General features: G+C 41.2%; 1 protein-coding gene across 22 annotated transcripts in view; it reads left to right on the top strand.

Moving 5' to 3' along the window:
• The window catches only part of Lpp (LIM domain containing preferred translocation partner in lipoma), a 617,771-nt gene that overhangs the window by 302,406 nt on the left and 295,718 nt on the right, over nucleotides 1–19,647 (top strand). For all 22 annotated transcript variants that reach the window (XM_050160008.1, XM_050160000.1, XM_050159989.1 and 19 more), the window contains one exon: nucleotides 5,713–5,835. In XM_050160008.1, the coding sequence (XP_050015965.1) occupies nucleotides 5,713–5,835 (123 nt within the window). The remainder of the gene's footprint in view (nucleotides 1–5,712; nucleotides 5,836–19,647) is intronic.

Genomic DNA, 19,647 nt, shown 5'->3' with positions numbered 1-19,647 from the left:
TACACACACACACACACACACACACACACACACACACTACAGTTTAGAGCATTTAAGCTTCCTTTCAGAAATTTTTGGTTTGTTTTTATTTCTACTTTTGAACAGTTACATGCACACCTGGGCTAAGTCCCTCTTAACATGATGTGCCAACATGCTTAGTCAGATTCTGGGGACTTCTGAATGCCAGTGACGTTTGTATTCTGGGTGTAATATTATATATTGGTTGTGATTCTAGGAAACCAAATTTCTAAGTTGACTAATTTTTAAAAATTTTTAAAATTATAAAGTAATTACATTATTTTCCCCCTTTTCTTCCCTCCCTTCCCATACATCTCTGCTTTCTTTCTCTTAAATTCAAGGGCTTTTTTTCTTTTATCATATATATCTCTTCCTCCTTCCCTTCCTCCTTCCCTTCCTGTTTTCAGCAGCATCAGTAGGCCCCCAACACTCTGATATGCTCACTCCCACGATTCATCCTGCTCCTGCACCTTTCTTTCACTGAAATGAATGCTTGCAGCTTTATGCCATGCAAAACAAGATCATTTCATTTCCATTGATACATATTGATTGGCCTGACTGGTGTGCAGCCGGTGAAGCCAGCATGAGTTCAGGCAAGGACCATGTACGGCCACTGAAACCTGTGGGCAGATTATCAGTGGAGGTTCCAGTACAGCCTCACACATAATAACCTGTAAATACCTCAGGTACTTTTACAGTAGTAGAAGCTGATAGAAACTGCCTGGATAATGTCAGTCATCAAAGTTAGCATTACAAGATGGAATTTCTAGGTGAGCCGACAAACTTCTTGGTGGGATGTGGTTAGAAAGACATGCCACATGCTTATCATTTCTCTCCAGCTCGTCCGATCTACGTCAAAGAATCAGGTAGACCCACCTCATTCAGGTTTTATAAGGTGTCCTACAAAGCAAGGACAAAGCTAGCCTGTGAGAGGTCAACATTTCATCAAGGATTTAGCTGCAGCATCTGATAGAGTTCACAGAAGTGGGGTGCAAACGTGAAGAAATAGTGAGCCTCAGGAATAGATAAATGAATAGAATTCCTTGTTCATTTTCCAAAACATTTTTAATTTCTAGTAAAAATGTTAAGTGTGAGGAATGAATAAATAAATATAATGTCTCTGCCTTCATCAGTGTTGGTGGAAGCCCCTTTCTTTTGCCCTTAGTTAGTTGGTTAGTAACATTTGGGCTAAAGGATGGTCCATCTATGTCAGTCTGTCAGTATAGTTTGCCTTTATTTTTCTCACATGCTGTATGTTAGTTTGGGACCTGCGTTTCATGTTCTCGTCTTTATGTTCTTGCCACAGTGGCGTCATCTCCCTGTAACTCTGCTAGTAGCAGTGAAAATTAAGGTTTTTTTTTTTCAAATGATATAATGAGTCTCACAGGTAGTTTTAATTGGGGTTCAGTCATTTACATGTATATGTGGGGTGAATGGAAATACTTCTTATGGCAAATTAGGTCTTGTGAACAGTTCCATCATGGGAAGCACGGGGTTTGAATTCCCCTCTTGAGGCCGGACTTTTTTCTTCCTAGTACATTCTCGTGTTCTTATTCTAGCCATTGCTGCAGTGATGAGCTCTGCATGGGTATGATGGGATGGGACATGTGCCATCAATCCTTTGTCCTCACCTTCTGTGCTGGGCCTTCTTCATAGCCATTTCTATTTTTTGATTCATGCTTGGGGGAAGTTTGAAGTCCTATAGCCATTGCAAACGAGTAAAGGACAAGAAGCCTGAGAGGAAGCATCTCTCTTCATCCTTCTGCTTGGGAGATCTAAGGATCGGTTTGCAAAACAAGTCCTAAGAGGATGGATGAGCTGCCCACATTGCTGATGAGCTCAGTCTAACCCTCTTGAATGGCACTCCCCCTGTTCCCCTGCTCTTCGTGTCCCCTCAGCACTCACCCTTAGAATTGACTCCCCAAATAACGTGCATGCAGGCCTTGTGCCAAGGGCATTGTGTCTCAGGGAAGCCAGCCTTAGACAATGGGATCTTTCTAGTTATGACTGGAGAGTGTGGGAATTTATTACAATGGCCACTTTATTTGAGTGCCCACAATATCTAGAACAAACCTCCGGCAGAGCATCAGGAGACTTCCTAGTCACTCTTCAGCCTCTGGTAAGTTATTTTCCCATCCGATGATGGCAGAGCCACAGTAAGAGTGTGCTATGGAGACTTGTTTGTAAGACTGGAGGATTCGTCCAGCTTCTTTTAAGACTGTTTTATGGGAACTAAAGAGTGTATGAATACAAAGGTACTGAGCATGGTTGAGAGTTTCAAGAAAGGGGTTTGTGGGGGAGCTTGGGATGAATTCCAGTGACAGAGCCAAGATCCAAAAGAGACATCTGGGAAGGAGAAAGCATTCATCCTTGTTCATAATGATGGCCACAATGAGACACAAAGCCAGGTCAGGCCAGGCAGTTTGGGGTTGTTCCTGTAAAGGCCACTTGAGTGAGGCTGGGGCTCATTAGTCAATTGCATCAACCTATTCTGAGAAAGAGAAGTGGGGATCAGTCCCAGCTTAGACAAGAGCATAGGTGACTGGAGCCAGTGGAGGGCTACAAGCTCGGGCTGGTTGCCTTCTCTAATTACTTGTTTCACTGTATAGCTCAGGTTAATCCTGTGACTTGGGTCTCGGTGGTTAGAATCCTGTGACTCAGGCCATAAGCAGTTGGGTATTTTGTGTTAGAGTAACGTATAGAAGTTGAAGACCTGATTATATCCTGTCTCTTTGCAGCTACCCCAAGGGAACACTTAATGAGTGATGCTTGCCTCAAGAAGAAGAAGAATTAACAATAGCTATATTATGCCTATTAATTTATAGTTACTGGTTGCTATAATTAATGCTATTTATGAAAATCATCATAATTATAGTGCTTTACAAAGTATGTTCCCATCCACTTTCTTATCTGAGTTTTCAACAACTCTCTTGCTGAGGCCGGGTGGGCGATGGTCTCCTTTGCTTTCCAAATGAAGAAACTATGGCTCTGGGAAGCATTTAACCAGGCTCCGATCCAGTGTCCTTGCCAATTTGCTGTGTTAGCTTTGTGTATGTGTGGATGCCCCTATCAGATTTCTGCTCATCATAATTTCAAGTCCACACATAGGAATACCAAATTCATTTGGTTCTCGGTAGCTGTCCTGTGGGGTGGTATATCCTTCCCTCCACCTAGTGCTAACTCTCTCTATGCAGAATGTTCTGACACTTCGGAGGTCTTTGTTTTTACTTTTTTGAGATGTTGCTACAGTTGTATTGTGGGTAAAGATAGGACTCTGTGATAGAGAAATCTATCAGTATTACTTCCCTAATAGAAACATATCTACCTTCATAGCTTTGCCATGGGCTAGTGAGATGGCTCTGTGGTTAAATATTTTTGATGTGCACATCTGGTGACCCTGGTTCTATCCTCAGAGGACACATAAATGTGGAAGGAGAGAATCAATACTCCAGAGTTATCTTCTAACCTCCAATGCAGGCTATGACCTGTGGGTACCTACCTGTACCTGCACCCACATGAGAGTGCAAGTGTGTGCACATGTGCACACACATGCACACACACATGCACACACATAAGCACCCCTCATGCCAATAATAATTAAAAGAGTATAAAATTAAAAAGTTGAATAAGACAGAATCTCAGGTTTAGACAAGAACACAGCTACCTAATACACCACTCTTTTTCCAGTGCGGGCTGGGCATGAGTTCTGAGAGTGATTTTTCAGTTTCATAAATCCAGTCTTGGAAGCTGTGCTCTCCATCCTGCTGCTCGTTTGAATCAGGGTGCTCACAGGTGCACATAGTCTGAGCCATTTGATTTCAGTTTTTGATCATGTAGTAATTTCCTGCTTCTTGGTATATATGTCATGTTTAGTACCTGGAAGATGTTGATACAAGCAAGGCCCTGAACGAAAATCCTTGGAATACTGATGGTGTCATTATTCACCAATGCATTTTTTTTTTTAAAAAGAAGATTGCCTACTGAAACATTCATATACTTCAGGCCCTGAGCAGGAGACTGTGGGGCACAGTGTGACCTAAACGAGTTACATCTTTATTTTCATCAGTCTCGCATTGCTGTAGGCACGACAGGGCCATGTACAAATGGGTCTAAAAGACAGCACGTGTTGGTGGTCAAGATGACTAGCCAAGTAAACAGGGCAGATTGAGGGGATAACGGAACAGAGTCGTCTCGGCAGCATATCCCACATGGCAAAATACCTACTTTAGACAATGTGCTAATGGGCACCCATTTTTAAAGAGGGCTCACACACAAGGAAGCAAGGTGATCAGTCATCTAGGGTAGGATCCATGGAACTGATGCCCAACTTTCAACATACGTGTAGCTGATCGTCCCAGTTTTCCTGGTGTCAACCCAGGACTGGGGAGGCTTAGCTTGTGCTGACTGTCTTTGCACAGTGCCAGCCAGTACATCAGACTCCAGTCATGCTACCTCAACACACGTAAATAACTTTTAAGACTCAGGGAAAGTGGCGTGGTGAGAAAAGCACTCAAAATAAATAAATAAAAAATTAAATAAATAAATAAATAAATAAAGAAAGAAAGAAAGAAAGAAAATGAAGAAAGAAAATAAAAATAGTAATTTAGTCAGGTTCTGCAGTGGCATGTTGGGAAAAGCACTCTAAATAAACAAACAAGTTAATAAATAAATGGGGAAAGAAAGAAAGAAAGAAAGAAAGAAAGAAAGAAAGAAAGAAAGAAAGAAAGAAAGAAAGAAAAAAGAAAGAAAGAAAAGGGGAACTAGTCAGGTTCTGTAGTGTTCCTGATGCCATTTGTTTTATAAGTATATTTGATTCAAAGTTGTAAAGTTAATACACCGCTCTTCTTCTAAACCCTCGTATGTGTCCTTGCTTTGAACTGGAGGCCGACTTTTGCTTGCTTTCCCCAGCCCTGTGCACAGTCGCAGAATGTGGCCTGTGGCAGTACTGCTGCTCTCCTGTTCATTCTGAGGGCAGGTGATGTGGACCACTGGTGGCTAAGTCCCATTGTTCTCCTGCTCCCTCACACAGGCTCACTCTGCCTGCCTCCTGTGCAGCTCTGTGGCCAGTGTCCTACGTGACCTGCTTCCTGTGCAGCTCTGTGGCCAGTGTCCTACGTGACCTGCTTCCTGTGCAGCTCTGTGGCCAGTGTCCTACGTGACCTGCTTCCTGTGTAGTTCTGTGGCTTCAGTCCTAAGTCACCTCTTTCTGTTTCACGTTTTATGAGTTGTGCATGGGCTCCCTTACATACACTGCTATCACCTCCTGACCACTGACCAGATAAATAGTCTCAGGCTTCATGGTGCCTGGCATTGATTTTTCTTATAGGACACTGTTTCTCCTCCCTACTCATTGCTTCTGTGGTAAACCATCACAATGATTTCTGAGTACGGAGGGCCTCAGAGATTCTGATCCTACGGTGTAAACATGGGGACATGAATTTCTTCTACTTAAATCTTCATAAGAGTGCTAAATATATGACTCCAGAGAAAAACATTTCCATTTGTTTTCTGTTTTCTTACCTATCAAAAAGTGATGATAATTTTCTTCTTGCCTACCTTAGTGAGATTTGATGAAAAACTAAAAGAAAATATATGTAGGAAATAGTACAAAAGAGCAAAGAGTACATGAGCGATTTCAACTCAAAATGCTATCCAGGGAGGTTTATTAAATTTTAATATGTATGTTTTTATCAGGGAAATCCTGGAGGCAAGACCCTGGAGGAAAGACGGTCCAGTCTGGATGCGGAGATCGATTCCTTGACCAGCATCCTGGCTGATCTGGAGTGCAGCTCTCCTTACAAACCTCGGCCCCCACAGGTAGGTGCTGTCCACAGCATCCCTCTTGCCATGGTCCTCACCCTATCAGGAGAATGAAGTGTACCTTAGAACCTTCCATTCTTTCTCCAACTCCTTAAAGTTGGTGGCCCAAGATGCACCTGACCCCTGATCTGAGAAGACCTCGCTATGTCACAACCTTCCTGTACCACCCCCCCGAGTGCATCCATGATAGGCATGCACCTCCATGCTGACCACGGTTCATCTTTGTTAACTCTCAGCTCATGCTGGATTACCAGCAGTGACTTCTTAAATGTGCATTGGCGGCTTCTTCCTGTCAAAGTTAGGTGGGTCCTTTTTGTCACTGTGTGGTTTGACCCGAAAATGCTTTTTTTTTCCTAATTGACAGTACATGCATTGCTGTGTGTCCCACTCTTGTTGGTGAACAGACGCCATTGTAGTGTCAGTGATCCCTTAACAAGTGCACAGTGCTGCTTCTCCGGGTTGGTAGAGGAAGGCACAGCTCATTTCATTGCTGTGCCCTTTTCCTGAACCTGTCTTTGTGGATATCCGCCTACACATTGTTGTGGTCTCTCCACATATGACTTGGCATGCATGTCTGAATAATGTTCTAGTGAGGGCATGTCTTGTTTTCCTTATGTTGCATGTGGAGGAAGCGTCTGTTTTTGTGGCTGTTAGTAGTAATGACAAATGCTACAGGGGACACAAGACCTCTACCAGTGTGATTCCCACACACAAGAGAAAAACTGACTTTTTTTTCTTTCCTCTAATCCCCATCGCCTGCTTTCCTTCCCTCTTTGAGACTAGGTCTTGGCTGACCTGGAACTCACTATATAAGTAAGGCTGGCTTTGAACTCATGGAGCTGCCTCTCAAGTGCTGGGATTAAAGTGATTTGCCACCAAACCTAGCCTTTTGGAAGTGTGTGCACACTGGTACAGAAGTTGAACTTTATTGTGTTTTTAGTGTTAATGGTGCATCGTTAAAGTTTCCTTTCCTATTTTTGCTTAGAGCTTGAAATTTTTTCTGCATTTTCATTCATCATCTCCATTTTTGAAGCTGGTATTCCATCACTGACCAGCACCCTCTACCTGGCTAAATATGAAAAGGGTGAAATCCATTGCAGGGCTCTGTGTCCTCAGAAGGATTCTAGATGTCAAAGTTTTTGTCACTGTGTGGTTTGACCCGAAAATGCTTTTATTTTTCTAATTGACAGTACATGCATCGCTGTGTGTCCCACTCTTGGTGGTGAACTCTGCATCGTCATTGTAGTGTCAGTGATCCCTTGACAACTAGAGCAGCCCAGCTTCCGTGCTGCCAATCACTCTTGCTTGTCTTCATCTAAGACGGACGTGTCCTTTTTCGACTCGCTCCCTATCCCCGTCCCTACTCATGTAATGGGACTGGCAGTTATGTTGGGCACAAAGGGCCAAAGAGACAGAAGATGAACTCATGTGTCTGTGTTGGCTTCACCAGTCCCGCCAGTGCACATGCTCGTCATGTCTTGTTCATTGGCTGAGCTTTGGGTGGAGAGCAGGCATGGAGGCTTTTGCGGGGAACTGAGAGGCAAAGGAAAGTGTTGGGAGCAGAGTCATTGTACCCGGTAGTTGTCTAGTAGCCCCTGGCACTCTGTGAGATAAACCCCAGCTGCTGTGGCAAGGGCACAGGAAGACAGCGATAGATTTTTAAGAAGGTGGCAGAACCTGAACAGTCTTACTCATAGGCTAGTGAATATAGCCAAAGACTGGGTGGAGTCGTGTCACTGGAGACTCAGGGCAGGGTGGGACTTTCAAGCCCATGAGGCTAAGGGAAACCACTCCATCAATGGCTTGCCTTGACTTTGAAGCCCTGGATCAGTTTTGATGCTCAACTGACGTTTTAGCTCGTCAATTATAGATCAAGAATGGCAAGTTCTTGAAGGGTCTCTAGCAGGGGAAAGCTAAAATTTATTCGGAACAGAAATGCTGGAAACAGGACCAACTCTGAAGATGCAGGGAGAGAGGCAGAAGCTCCTCCTGGAAATGAAACCTACATTATCATCTGACCTTAACCGATTTATAATTCCAGCCAATCAAATAAACGTTACATGCCTAGTTTCTCAGGATAGCAACTCCATGCCCTGCTACTAGACCAACCACCTTCTGCAAAATGCTTCTATGCACTCATTTTAAGCAGGGTTTTTGTTTGTTCTTTGTTTTTCACTTCTAGAGACTTCTTATTTTCCCCTCCATTTTTCTTAAACTGAAAGTTTTTCTCATAATTTTGTGGTTACAATGTACTCTTGCCTAACTCCTCTTGAGATTCTTCCCACCATTCCTCTACCTCAACCCACACCCTTTTCTCTGTCTCCTTAGAAAGCAAGCAGGCACCTAAACAATAATAATAAAATTAATATAAAACTAAAGCAAACAAACTGGAATAGGGCAAAACAAAAAAAAAGAGAAAGCACCAGAAACACATATAGACACAAAGACACACATTCATAGACGTGAGAATTCCATAAAACCTCAACAATGCAAGTAACTAGTAAGTTGGTGGTGGGGAGAGAGAGAAAGAAATGCTCCAGTGAAACATTATGAGACAAAGAAGCTGTTGTATGGAAAAGACTCTGCTGTGAGGTGTCTCCTTGTCATGGTTTTTCTGCCTTAGGTCTGTGTCTACATATGCCTCCCATGAAAAGTAGTGCATTCTGATTGGTTCATTCAGCTGTGGTCTTTGTGTCAGAATGGTCTTACTATACAAGCACACTCACAATTACTGACAACGTGAACAACAGGTTACTGATTGTGAAGCACATACCCAAGACTCCGCACGTGAGCCGCCACATCTCAGAGACAGGGGCTGTGCACTTGTTTTGTGGACAGAGCAGCCAAGACTTGGCCTATAAATGACTTAAGTTTTTGACTAGTATGTGAATACAGCTGGATCCAAACCTTGGACTTTTGCTTGACTGTATGTTCTAAAACCAGATTAAGACTTTGGTGGTTATTTTTAATTGTCGTACTATAGGAAGAAATCTCAAAGTCATTCATTTAAGTGACATTGTTCCTTAGGAATCACTTTCCCATAAAAAAGCAAAACATTCATGAGGTTCAAATAATAATTAGGATGACCTCTAAGTTGAATAATTTCATAATGAGGCTGAAGTCTACTTTCAGTGTGTCTGTTCCATACTCAAATCAAAGGTTGGTCTAGTCTGTTCTTTTCAATTATTCTAATTTAGGAAAGCAAGAGTTAATTAGGAGCTCCAGCTCCTCCCGAATTATCTTCGCTCCCGTGGAACTGAGTAGATGCGTTAGTATTTATTGCTAATGTAATTATATGCTGTGAGAACAATAATCACACACTTAAATATTAAAATACGTGCCAAGAGCAGATGATGTCTGCTGTAGACCGTGTTGTGTTGTGGCTACACGACACCTGAAATGTCCTCGAAGAATAGACTTTCATGCCTAACTTTGATGTTTTCTGTTTTTGAGGCAAACCAGATTTCAAATTCAACTGGTGAGTCACCTGAGCACCTCAAGTAGGTTACTTGGTCTGTGGTCCCCTACCCCTTAAGCGCTCATTTTGTCTTACCAGTTTGTTTCTGAATTACCTTTGTATGGCCACTTTGACTCATGATCTGCAAAAAGTGATACGTAATGTTTAATGTTTGTGCAGGAAGAGCTCCCAGAGAGCAAAGTCACATAACAACTCCGAAAGTGTCCCTGCTCTTGGTAGATTTTGCCAAAGCATTTCCCCCTTTTTAAAGAAGGATCTCGCATCTCATGTTGCCCGGTGTTAGTTCAGCTTCCTTTTTTTTTTTTTCCCTTGTGTCTCTTTGGACACTGCAGCTGAACTCCATATATTTGAAAATATAAAGGTCTTTTATAGCCAAGAGAGAGAAAAGTTGTCTGGAGCAACACAAAGAAGGACTTCACTGTGCTCTTTCTATTGCCATGTGCCCCCCACCCAAGTACTGAAACTATATCAAAAAATCATACAGATATTAGCATTGTGCATTTAAGAATCAGGGGAACCCCACCACACAGACAGCCATGTGTGCTCTTGACTGCATCTGTCCTGGGAAGTTCACTGAATTTCAGAAGTTACAACGGTGATGACAGTGAATATCTTGTCTAGTGCATAGGTTATTTCAACAGCAAAATAAAGTATGTGGCCTGTTAAGGAGAATGACGGATTTCAGAATTCAGATGAGCTTAAGACCTAGTAGCAGGCTTACTGCTTAAGGCTTTCACAGTAAAGAGGAATATTTATTAAGGAGATCGACAGTGTTTCTAATGCATTTACTGAAGTTTGTATCAAGTACACACATACATACACACACAAAGATATATTTATGTATGTGTGTATGAATATCATATAGCATAATCTATAAAATATTTTAGCGGGCTGGAGAGATGGCTCAGAGGTTAAGAGCATTGCCTGCTCTTCCAAAGGTCCTGAGTTCAATTCCCAGCAACCACATGGTGGCTCACAACCATCTGTAATGGCATACAGACAGAATATTGTATACATAATAAATAAATATTAAAATATTTTAGCAAAGTTTATATGGTAGAGATCATATATATTATAAGTATATAAAGTATAAAAATCAATATGAAAATATGTTTGTTAAAGTTTACTTAATGTATATGCATAATATATTGCACATAAATTATATATATAAACCACCTTTTGAAAAATTTACATGATGGATACACAAGCACACACATACACAAACATACAAACATATTCATGACACTACATGAATTATATAATTAAACATCTTAGTGTTTAGAATCAAAGCTTACAAGCATTTCATGTAAGATTAAGAGAATAATCTTAGAAGAATACACATGAGAATTGAAAAGGATTCTAGGTGAACTGCAGCCCAAGATGATCCAAAAATATCAGGACTTATTTGGCTCTTAGGTCATGCAGTCCAACTCATAATTTATAGGTAAAGAGTTTTTGTCCACACAACGCAGGACCATGACTCTAAAAGGCTTATTTAGTAGCAGGCAGAGGAATTGATTTCATTTTTTCTGGTCCATAAAAGAGCAGTTCTCTGTGATGCTAGCAGCCGGCAAGCATAATTTCCATTAATATCTTCATTTTATTTCAAAATTTTGTTTTATATGTCACTTGCCTTTTAATATCTTGGTGATTTATCAACGGATTAGATGTACCAAGAGGATATCACAAAGGTAAACAGAAAATGTCAGATGGTATGCTCCGCTTCCATTATCCAGTCACAGAGTTGAATGTCTTTGTCACCAGAGTTGCAGCCTTGTTGGAGCCACCCCGGATTCATGCTGACGTGTGGATCCAGAAACATTTCATTTAGACTACATAATAAATACTGCAGATTTATTATGGAGTTAGTTGTGATTGAGAGAGAGAGTAAAAGAGAGACAGGCAGGGGGTAGAGAGAGCCAGTGCCCCATGATGCCGACTGACAGTTTTCCTAATACCCTCATTAACTGAGTGGTAAAGGTGACAGGACAGAGGAACAGCTTCTGTTTAGTACCATCTTCCCTTTGACTCTGGTCCTGATGCAGGCCCCCTAACCCAGAGCACCCACCATTGATAGCACTACTGTTTCTCTTTAGGGGCTGACTCTTGAAGAGCTCTTGGATGGGGGTCACTGAAAAGGCAGAGCTGTCACTTAAAGACTGAAATTTTTGGCTCTGTCTTCCATCTTCAGAGGCAGGGAGAAGAACTGAGATTGAGCAGACCATGCCTTTAATGAAAGCTCTAAAAATCTCAATAGATTGAGGTCAGAGAACTTGCTAGTGGGGGAAGGTGTCCATGTGCCTGGAGAATGACTGTCCTTAGTTACACAGGGGCAGAAGCTTCTGCAGTTAGGTCCTTTCTAGACCTAGCTCAGAACTTCTCTTCCACATCTTTTCATCTGTCACTTTACCGTGGCCTCTACAATTCGCTGCCCAATGGAAAGAGAAGACTCCCCAAGTTTCTTGAACCACTCTGGCAAATCATCAAACCCATTTCACTAGGATCACCAGATTGAAGCCAAGTCATGCAGAAATACAAATAACCCAACGCTCAGTACTTATAGCTGGCATGGGACTGTGCTCAGCCTGGGGGATTAGAGGCTCTGCAGTGGTTAGAGGTGTGTGGTGTCTGAACTGAACTGTTGGATATTCACTGGTGTCCGAGAGTAGACCTATGAGGGAGAAAATGTTTATCAAAGTGAAGATTTATGTGAGGCATACATTCTGAGAACACAAGTGTGTTTTCCTTGTCATCTAACAAGAAACAGTTGGAGAGCTCTTAGAGGCCAAGGTTATAATGGGTCTACCATTGGCTGCTTTGTCTCTGAGTCTGCAAGGCATGAAGAGTACTGCTTCTTCACAGCCATGGGATACACCCCAGAAAGATCTCCCTTGACAGGAACTGGCCTCCAGCACTGATTTGGGTAGGACTGCTTTTACTGCTGTCCTTGAGGTTATTAGCACATGTCTAGAGTTTGCTTTCAAAGTCAGCATTTTGGAGTTTGGGCTGATTCCTTCTAAAGATTCCTTGTACTGAAAAATATCACCTCATCCTTTCAAGGACAGAAAAGTACTGAAACTTCTTAGTCTCTTTGGCAGTTGAGTACATACGTGCTTCGTGTCGGTACGGATACAGCCTGAACTGCAGCCTCAGCCCTCCCACGCTGGCTTCATTTTATAGAACGGTCACCTGTGAGGCAACCCGAGAAGTCCATTCATGGAAGCCCATGTTGCAGTGAAGGTTGTTTATTAAGACTTCAGGTATTATATACAGTCATCAAGGTGGTGTCTTGTGGTGCCATGGATCGTCTCTTCTCTTGTGCTACCATGTTCTAGCTTGCAAAAGGTGGGAGCAGCTGCAAGAGAGATGTATTAGTAATTAAAAATGTATTGTTTTGTATTATTCAGTGCTATCTAAACATGCTGTTTACTGGAAGATCAAAGCCCCAGCATGCTCATACTGTGTGAGGAATCATGTGGTCCTTACAGACCAAGGATTTTACCTCCTTAGGGTGGGCACCTTCTTGAGAATCGCGATATGAGCATAGTGTTCTCTGTTGAAGCAAGGACTGGGATAGTGTCCTCACCATATTCCTCTTCCTGCGTTGTTTTTGATGAAAAATCCCGGGAGTAGACCCTGATCTCCTAAGAGTCAGTTTCTCTGCATACTGACATGGTCTGCCTACTATAGATCTCTCTCTGAGAATGTGGTTAAAGATGGAACACTTTAGAAATGTCAGGTGGAATATTGTAGCTGGAACACAATAAAATGTGAAAAATAGCCCTTTAGGAGACAAACAGATAGGCATTTTGCAGTGCCCGTGTTTAGAGGATCTGGGTTATTTTGAACTAGTCTGTACCTGCCAGAAGATCTAAAGTTAAATAACAATGTAGTGGGGGCGGACAAGCGGTTAGCTGACTCACAGTTGCATGCTATGGGTTTGATGACGGGCAATTAATTTTTAGATTGCATATAATTGCACCTCTATAACATTTATACCTCTTCTTTCCTTTTAAAAAGATGATGCTTATGTTTCTGTCATACGTGATCCACAAAATCAAACTTAGCTTCTAGATTTTGTTGAGAATGTTACAAAATACTATATTCAGAATGAAAATTTAGTCCCCCAAATCTCCCTTGCCTTGTACCCTGCAAACATGAGTGCCAGTTTAAAGTCTCCAGTGCATGCATCTCCTCTGACAGTGAGCAAATAGCTGTACAGTGTGCTACGGAGCACCCATTCTGCCGAAGCCTAGGAGGTGCTAGTTTATCTGGGGCAGCTCAGCTGTAGTCCAAGAGGTAGCCTTTTGCTGCGATTTACTTGCTCGACCTTGGTGATTTCTTGGCCCAGAGCAAGTGTTCCATTACACTGAATCGCTCAACCCAGTCATTGGTTTACAGGAAACAGACAGAGCTACCTCTTTCTTGAGTGTTTCTATTTTATAACAGCATCTTAGTGGACATAATCGGCTCTGTGTCCATGCAGAAGCCCACATCAGATTTGCAAAATTAAAGCGCGCTCTTGTTAGAACTGTTCTCTGTGTAATTTCATCCTCTCCCACTGTTTAAATGCCTTGCTCAGACACACCATGCTCCTTTTAGCCCCCCTTTTCCATTTTTAAATCAGCAAATAAGTAATTTAAAGCAAATCTAATTGTGCCCTTTTTTCATGTAAGATTTTTAGACATAACCACAGAAAATAAGTTACATTTTGTATGTGCTTTAAGAGAAAAAGCTGTGTCTCCACATTGATTGGTCCATTTGGATATCCTTTACTTTATTTGGTTTATAGCCAAAGTAAAGTATAATGACGGTGATGGCATCTATAGACTAACGATTGGAGGCATTTAATCACCAACCTTACATATAACAGAATTAGACGTGGTGAGTGACTGGCTGGCTCTTCACCCAAAATTCCACGTGAGGGCTTAACTACTAAAGTTATTTCCCATCATAGGAAATTTACCGAGAAAATCAAACATTTTCTTTCAGTTGATATGTTTATTTCTAATATGAAATTTGGGTTATCTATGTTTTGTTGCTTGAACATACCTATTTCCTCACAGAACTAATGAATTGATTTATCATTGGATTATAAGGTCAAATTGGACACCCGGTACCGTTGCCTCCATATTCATTGTCCTTTTGACTTTCATGTGTGAACGGAGGTGAGGCTATTTGTGTATTTAGAACTTATCTTTCTGGTCTGACATCGGGGCCCCCACTCAAGTGCTTCTGTAAACCATTCTGTCCTATTCAGGTTTAGTAGCACAGAAGAAAAGTCAAACTGTGCGTTATTATATTGAACCACAAATTATTCAAATGAAAAGTAAAATCTCTAGACATTTTGCCTCACGGAATATGCATTACTATGTCAGTATAAATTATAAAATCCCTTAAGTTTGAGAAATTATCAAAAATGATTGTGATAAATTCCCGAAGACCCCAAGGCAAGATCAAGATTATCACCTGGCTCGACACAAAAGAAGCACTCAAATTCATGTTTGTTCGATAAACAATTGGAAGCTGTCATCAAACCCAGGCATCTGCCCTTTAGAAATGTTCTAGAAATCTTGTCTCAGGCTGACGTGGAATTAGTGCAGCAGTCACACATCTGTTTTTGATTTTTCTATAATGAACGTATAATTGTGCTATAAAAATGTATTCTAGGTAAATAGTGGTTTCGCAAGGGCAACTGAATGGCAACCACTGATTGACATGAACTCAGTTTTTCTTAACAATAACTTGTGTCATTTGAAGGCAGTGAATGTTTTGAGAACATGTTCTTACTGTGAACTATAATTCAATATTATACCCATTCTCTTATTATTGGAATGACAAAAGATACAAACATAAAACCTTGTGTGTGTGTGTGTGTTTGTGCTGACCCTGCCCCTCCTCTACACGAGACCATCTCATGCTAATTTCAGAGCAACTACCAATGTGATGAATTACTTGGACTCATTGACAGGAAGCCAAAGCTTGACTGGCCAATGACCTGGTGCAGTTTTCTTTGCCAGAACCATGTAAACTACCTATGAATTCTGTTTCTGCTGCAGTCCACAGTTGTAGGAACAGCACTTTTGGTCTTTTTCTTAGTTGGATTTTATTTCTGGTACTCCAGCCTAGTATTGGCAAAATGGTGTGTGTGTGTGTGTGTGTGTGTGTGTTATGTTTGTGCCATTTCAACATACATTGCCTACCTTTTTGTCAGGCTTCTATTAGTTCTTTGAGCATTTCATGTGTATTGATCATATTCACACCCTCCCTTAACTCTTCCAGATTTCTCCTTCCCACCTAACTTTTTGTCTTTCTCCCTCCTTCAGGACAAATTCGTACTGTCTAAATTTTCTGGTCTGCTGAAACATGGTGGACCTATGAGAGGCTACACTCTTGGAGAAAACTAACCCTTATTCTGTAACACCCAATTATTACCAATAGTTGGTCAGCTAGCGTTGGAACATCGTGCCCAGCCTCTCTCCCTGATGGGGTCTGTTCTGGCTTCAGCTTGCACAGGCCGTGTGCGTGTTGTCACACCCATTTTAAGTTCATGTTTTCATCCTCCCTGCTGGGCCCAGAAGGTATTCTTCCTGTGTCCATCCACTGCCTCGGGTTCTTGTATTCTTTCTACCCCTTCTCCTGCAGTGACCTTTAAATCTTTGGAGGAGTGGGTTCTATCGATGTGTTCTTTTTCTTGGAGGAAATTCTCCAGTCTCAGTCTCTGCACCTTCACCAGTTATAGGTCTCTGTGTTGGTTGCCATCTACTAAAAACAGAAAACCTCTGACAAGGGAAACGTGATGCACGAATCTAGAGTTATAATGAGAAGTCGTTAGGAGTTGGTTAGATACTCTGAATACAGTTGGTTCTCTCCTAGAAACCATGATCTGTGTAGCCATGCTGTGTCTTAGCCTCATAGGGATGCCACTCTGAGTTTCATCTTGTAGATTGGCCCTTCAGTCAGGAAGTGATTGGTAACTCCCATGCCACTTGTGCCACTATGATGCTCTTTAAGTGGAAATAACTGTATTTGCCATGAATATTTTAAAAGGTACAACCTGTAGGCTTTATGTTAAAAAGAAAAGAATTGAATCCTAACTAGATTTTTGCATATTTGGCCAATAATCAGTAAGTTCGAAATGGCATCCTGCAGGTGCAAACAAAATGTACAGATTAGAGTGGATTAAAGGGTGAACCAGTTCAATTATTTCAAGAATTCAATATTTTATAATCCTTTGATTTCTCATAGTCACACTGTGAGCCATTTATACAGTGTCTGGCATTTGTTTTAATTCCGTTTTGATGTGTACTGCACATGGGAAAGTAGTGAAGTTGTTACTTGTTAGTTGCTGTTAGGGATGCTAGTCTCCTTCTCAGTATGTTCCTCCTCTGTGGCTTTCCATCTCTTCAGCATGCACAGAGTAACAGTTTACTCCCCAAATGGATGGTTTATGTAATCTCCTGGCAGTCCAAAACCAGGAAATAGATTTATGGTTATTGCTTCCAACAGCATCCCAGAAGACTTAGTATTTCCTGGGATTCCAGTTGTAGAGCCCATCAACTGGGCTGTACGAAACAGAATTCTAAGTTTTGGCTTTGGGTGTAAGGAAGTGAATTTCCCCATGACTTGTGAGTCTGATCTCACAGGAAGAATTGTGGTGTTCTGTTTGCAACAGTGCCAAAACAAGTTCCTTGGAGTCAGAAGGAGGCGTGTGGACTGAGGAAGGTGAATTTTTCATGGCCCTTACCTTTCTACCATTTTTGATCTGATAAAGTGAGCAAAGGGGGACCGTAAACCATGGTTCATATTTGAATGGATTTTCTAAAGTACAGTGACATCAACCTTGAGAAGAACAACCTTCAAAGAGGACCTGAGGTTTAAGACAGTGGCCGTTTTTCACCTACTTACTTAAGGATTGCACGATTCGCTCTTGAACTCTTTTTCTTTGATTATGAAATAAGCATAAACCTATTCAGTTTCTCAAGCAAAATAGGTCCTAATTACATGGAAATATATCCAACTTTCATCGTTTAGGGATAAACATTTTAGATGGGGAACGTAATATACCTTGTAATTGGATTAATAGTTTCAAAGAAAACCCTTTCAGAATCCCAGATGGGTTCTTTTTAGGATTTGATGAGCTGACCCTGAAACTGAGTTGCATTTTCAAGCAACTTGGAAGTGCAAGATGGTTCAGAAAAAGGCGGAGGATACTAGAATACTAAAACCATTTCAGATTTTATTACAAATCTCAAAGAGCCAGGCAATGTGGTACTGACCTAAGGTAAGCGTAGATATTAGTACAGCAGATTTGAGTCTCCGGAAATAATCATTAATTGATTTTTTAACGTGGTCGTAAAATATTGAAGAATATAAAGATTAGTTTTTTAACAAATCATGCTGATGTAACTAGATTATCCATTTGTAAAAGATTAACGAACAACTTGTTCCATATGGCACATAGCTCACACACAGAAATGATATAGATAAACCAGACTTCATGGAAATTAAGCGTTTCCTGTACGTCAGATGACTGCATCTCGTAATGGAACAAGGCATAGCAGGCTACCTGTAGATCACATGCCTGAGGAAAAAAAATTCATATTTAATATGTATTAAAATGAATCTACCTCCGTAGATGACAGCTTAATTCAAAGTTGGGCAAAATATTTGAATGAACTTTTCTCACGAATTAATGTCTAACAAGGACAGGCTGTGATAGCATTTGCCATCAGAGAAATGCAATTCCATGTGACTGTGAGATACCACTATGTGCCTCCTAAAATATCAGTCATCGTCATTGTCATCTTGTGCTGATGGCAGGGCACAGGAACTGAAATCGTTCGATAACGCTGGTGTATTGTGAAAAGTGTGTAAGTTTGCAATAAGTCTGACTGCTTTCAAAGCATTAAACATAGTTGCCACATGATCATACGGTTCGACGTGTGCGCATGATATCAAAGTGAACTTAAACACACGGCCGCATAGAAACTGCTTCCATTGGGTATGCATGGCACCACAATTCACAGTAGCTAAATTGATTGTGTGCCTGTGTTTGGGGTGTAAGGGCAAGTAGGGTAACTGCTAGTACCCAGCTGATGTATTTCTGGAAGACTGAGATTATTCTAGAAATATTAGGATACGTTGCATAATTGTCAAAATGTAATTAGTCCTTTAAGTTACAGGTTATTATATTTATTTTTATTTCCTATATCACTGTGTTTTACCCGTGTGGATGTATCTGTCCATGGTGCCTCGGGAGGTCAGGAAGAATGTGTCAGATACCCTCGAACTAGAGTTACAGATGGTTCTGAGCCACCATCTGAGCACTGCTACCTGAATGCAAGAGGCGCAAAAGCTTTTAATTGCTAACTGATCTCAGTAGGCCTAATTTTTTTTTTACTTTTAAAGGGTAAATTTTTTATGATATATAAATTACTGTACCTAAAAACTTAAAAATACATGATTAGGAAGTTGTTTTGAACAATGTTTCCAGAATACACACATGGCATTGGAAAATGAAGCTACCCTCATGAAGCTTGAAGTCTATGGGACAAGGTATAAGCGAATACCTATAGAGACGTATATTGAGAATGTAAAAGCATATAGGATGCTATAAACCCAAGGATGAAGAAAGATGCCCAGAAGATCATGGGAACTCCTGATCCCTCCTATCATCCCTTATTGGAAAGAATCAGCTATAAAATAAATTCTGACTACCCTCCACTTCTAGAAACATGATCAAGACCAATGGCTTTACAAGCCAAGCAAGGGCCATCAGCAATCTAAAATGCTGTATATTTTAAAGAACTGGCACTTGGAGTTTAGTGACACTCACTTTAGAGCATGGCAGGATGATCTTCTGTGGTGACATTTCAAATGAATTATTTAAGCTCTCTATAATACATAAGCTCTTGGTGGTCTGAGCTAGTAATTCAGAGTTGCCATGAGGACCATGTGGAATAATAGGCCATCGTTAATGTATGCCTTCAGTCTTATATAATGTCTGCCGTTATTCCTATTGCTCTCAACATTGCCACCATTAGCGAGAGAATCTGGTGTCAGTGCAAGGACAGGAATCCAGACAGCAGATGGAAGAACTGATGTGAACGATCTGAAATTTCAGGGTTTTCTCATGTTTCTACATCTTTAGGAACTCTCATTCTTAGAATTTTTTGTTCCCTGCTATAAAGCTTGGAAGGATAGATATCTTTGATTCTCTTCCAGGCCTCTAGTTGGCTATTCTTGGCCAAAGGCAAAATACTCTCCTAACTTAATCATGGCCTTGTAACTTGCTGTGATGTTGCTGTAGGTGCTGTACTTATTCGAAT

This window comes from Alexandromys fortis, unplaced genomic scaffold (genome assembly GCF_014885135.2).
Source record: "Alexandromys fortis isolate MF-2015 unplaced genomic scaffold, M_Fortis_MF-2015_v1.1 scaffold_100_3062768_6864082, whole genome shotgun sequence".
In the NCBI taxonomy this organism is placed as follows: Eukaryota; Metazoa; Chordata; class Mammalia; order Rodentia; family Cricetidae; genus Alexandromys; species Alexandromys fortis.
The sequence above is the reverse complement of the archived record's forward strand: the minus strand, read 5'-3'. Positions and strand labels throughout refer to the sequence as shown.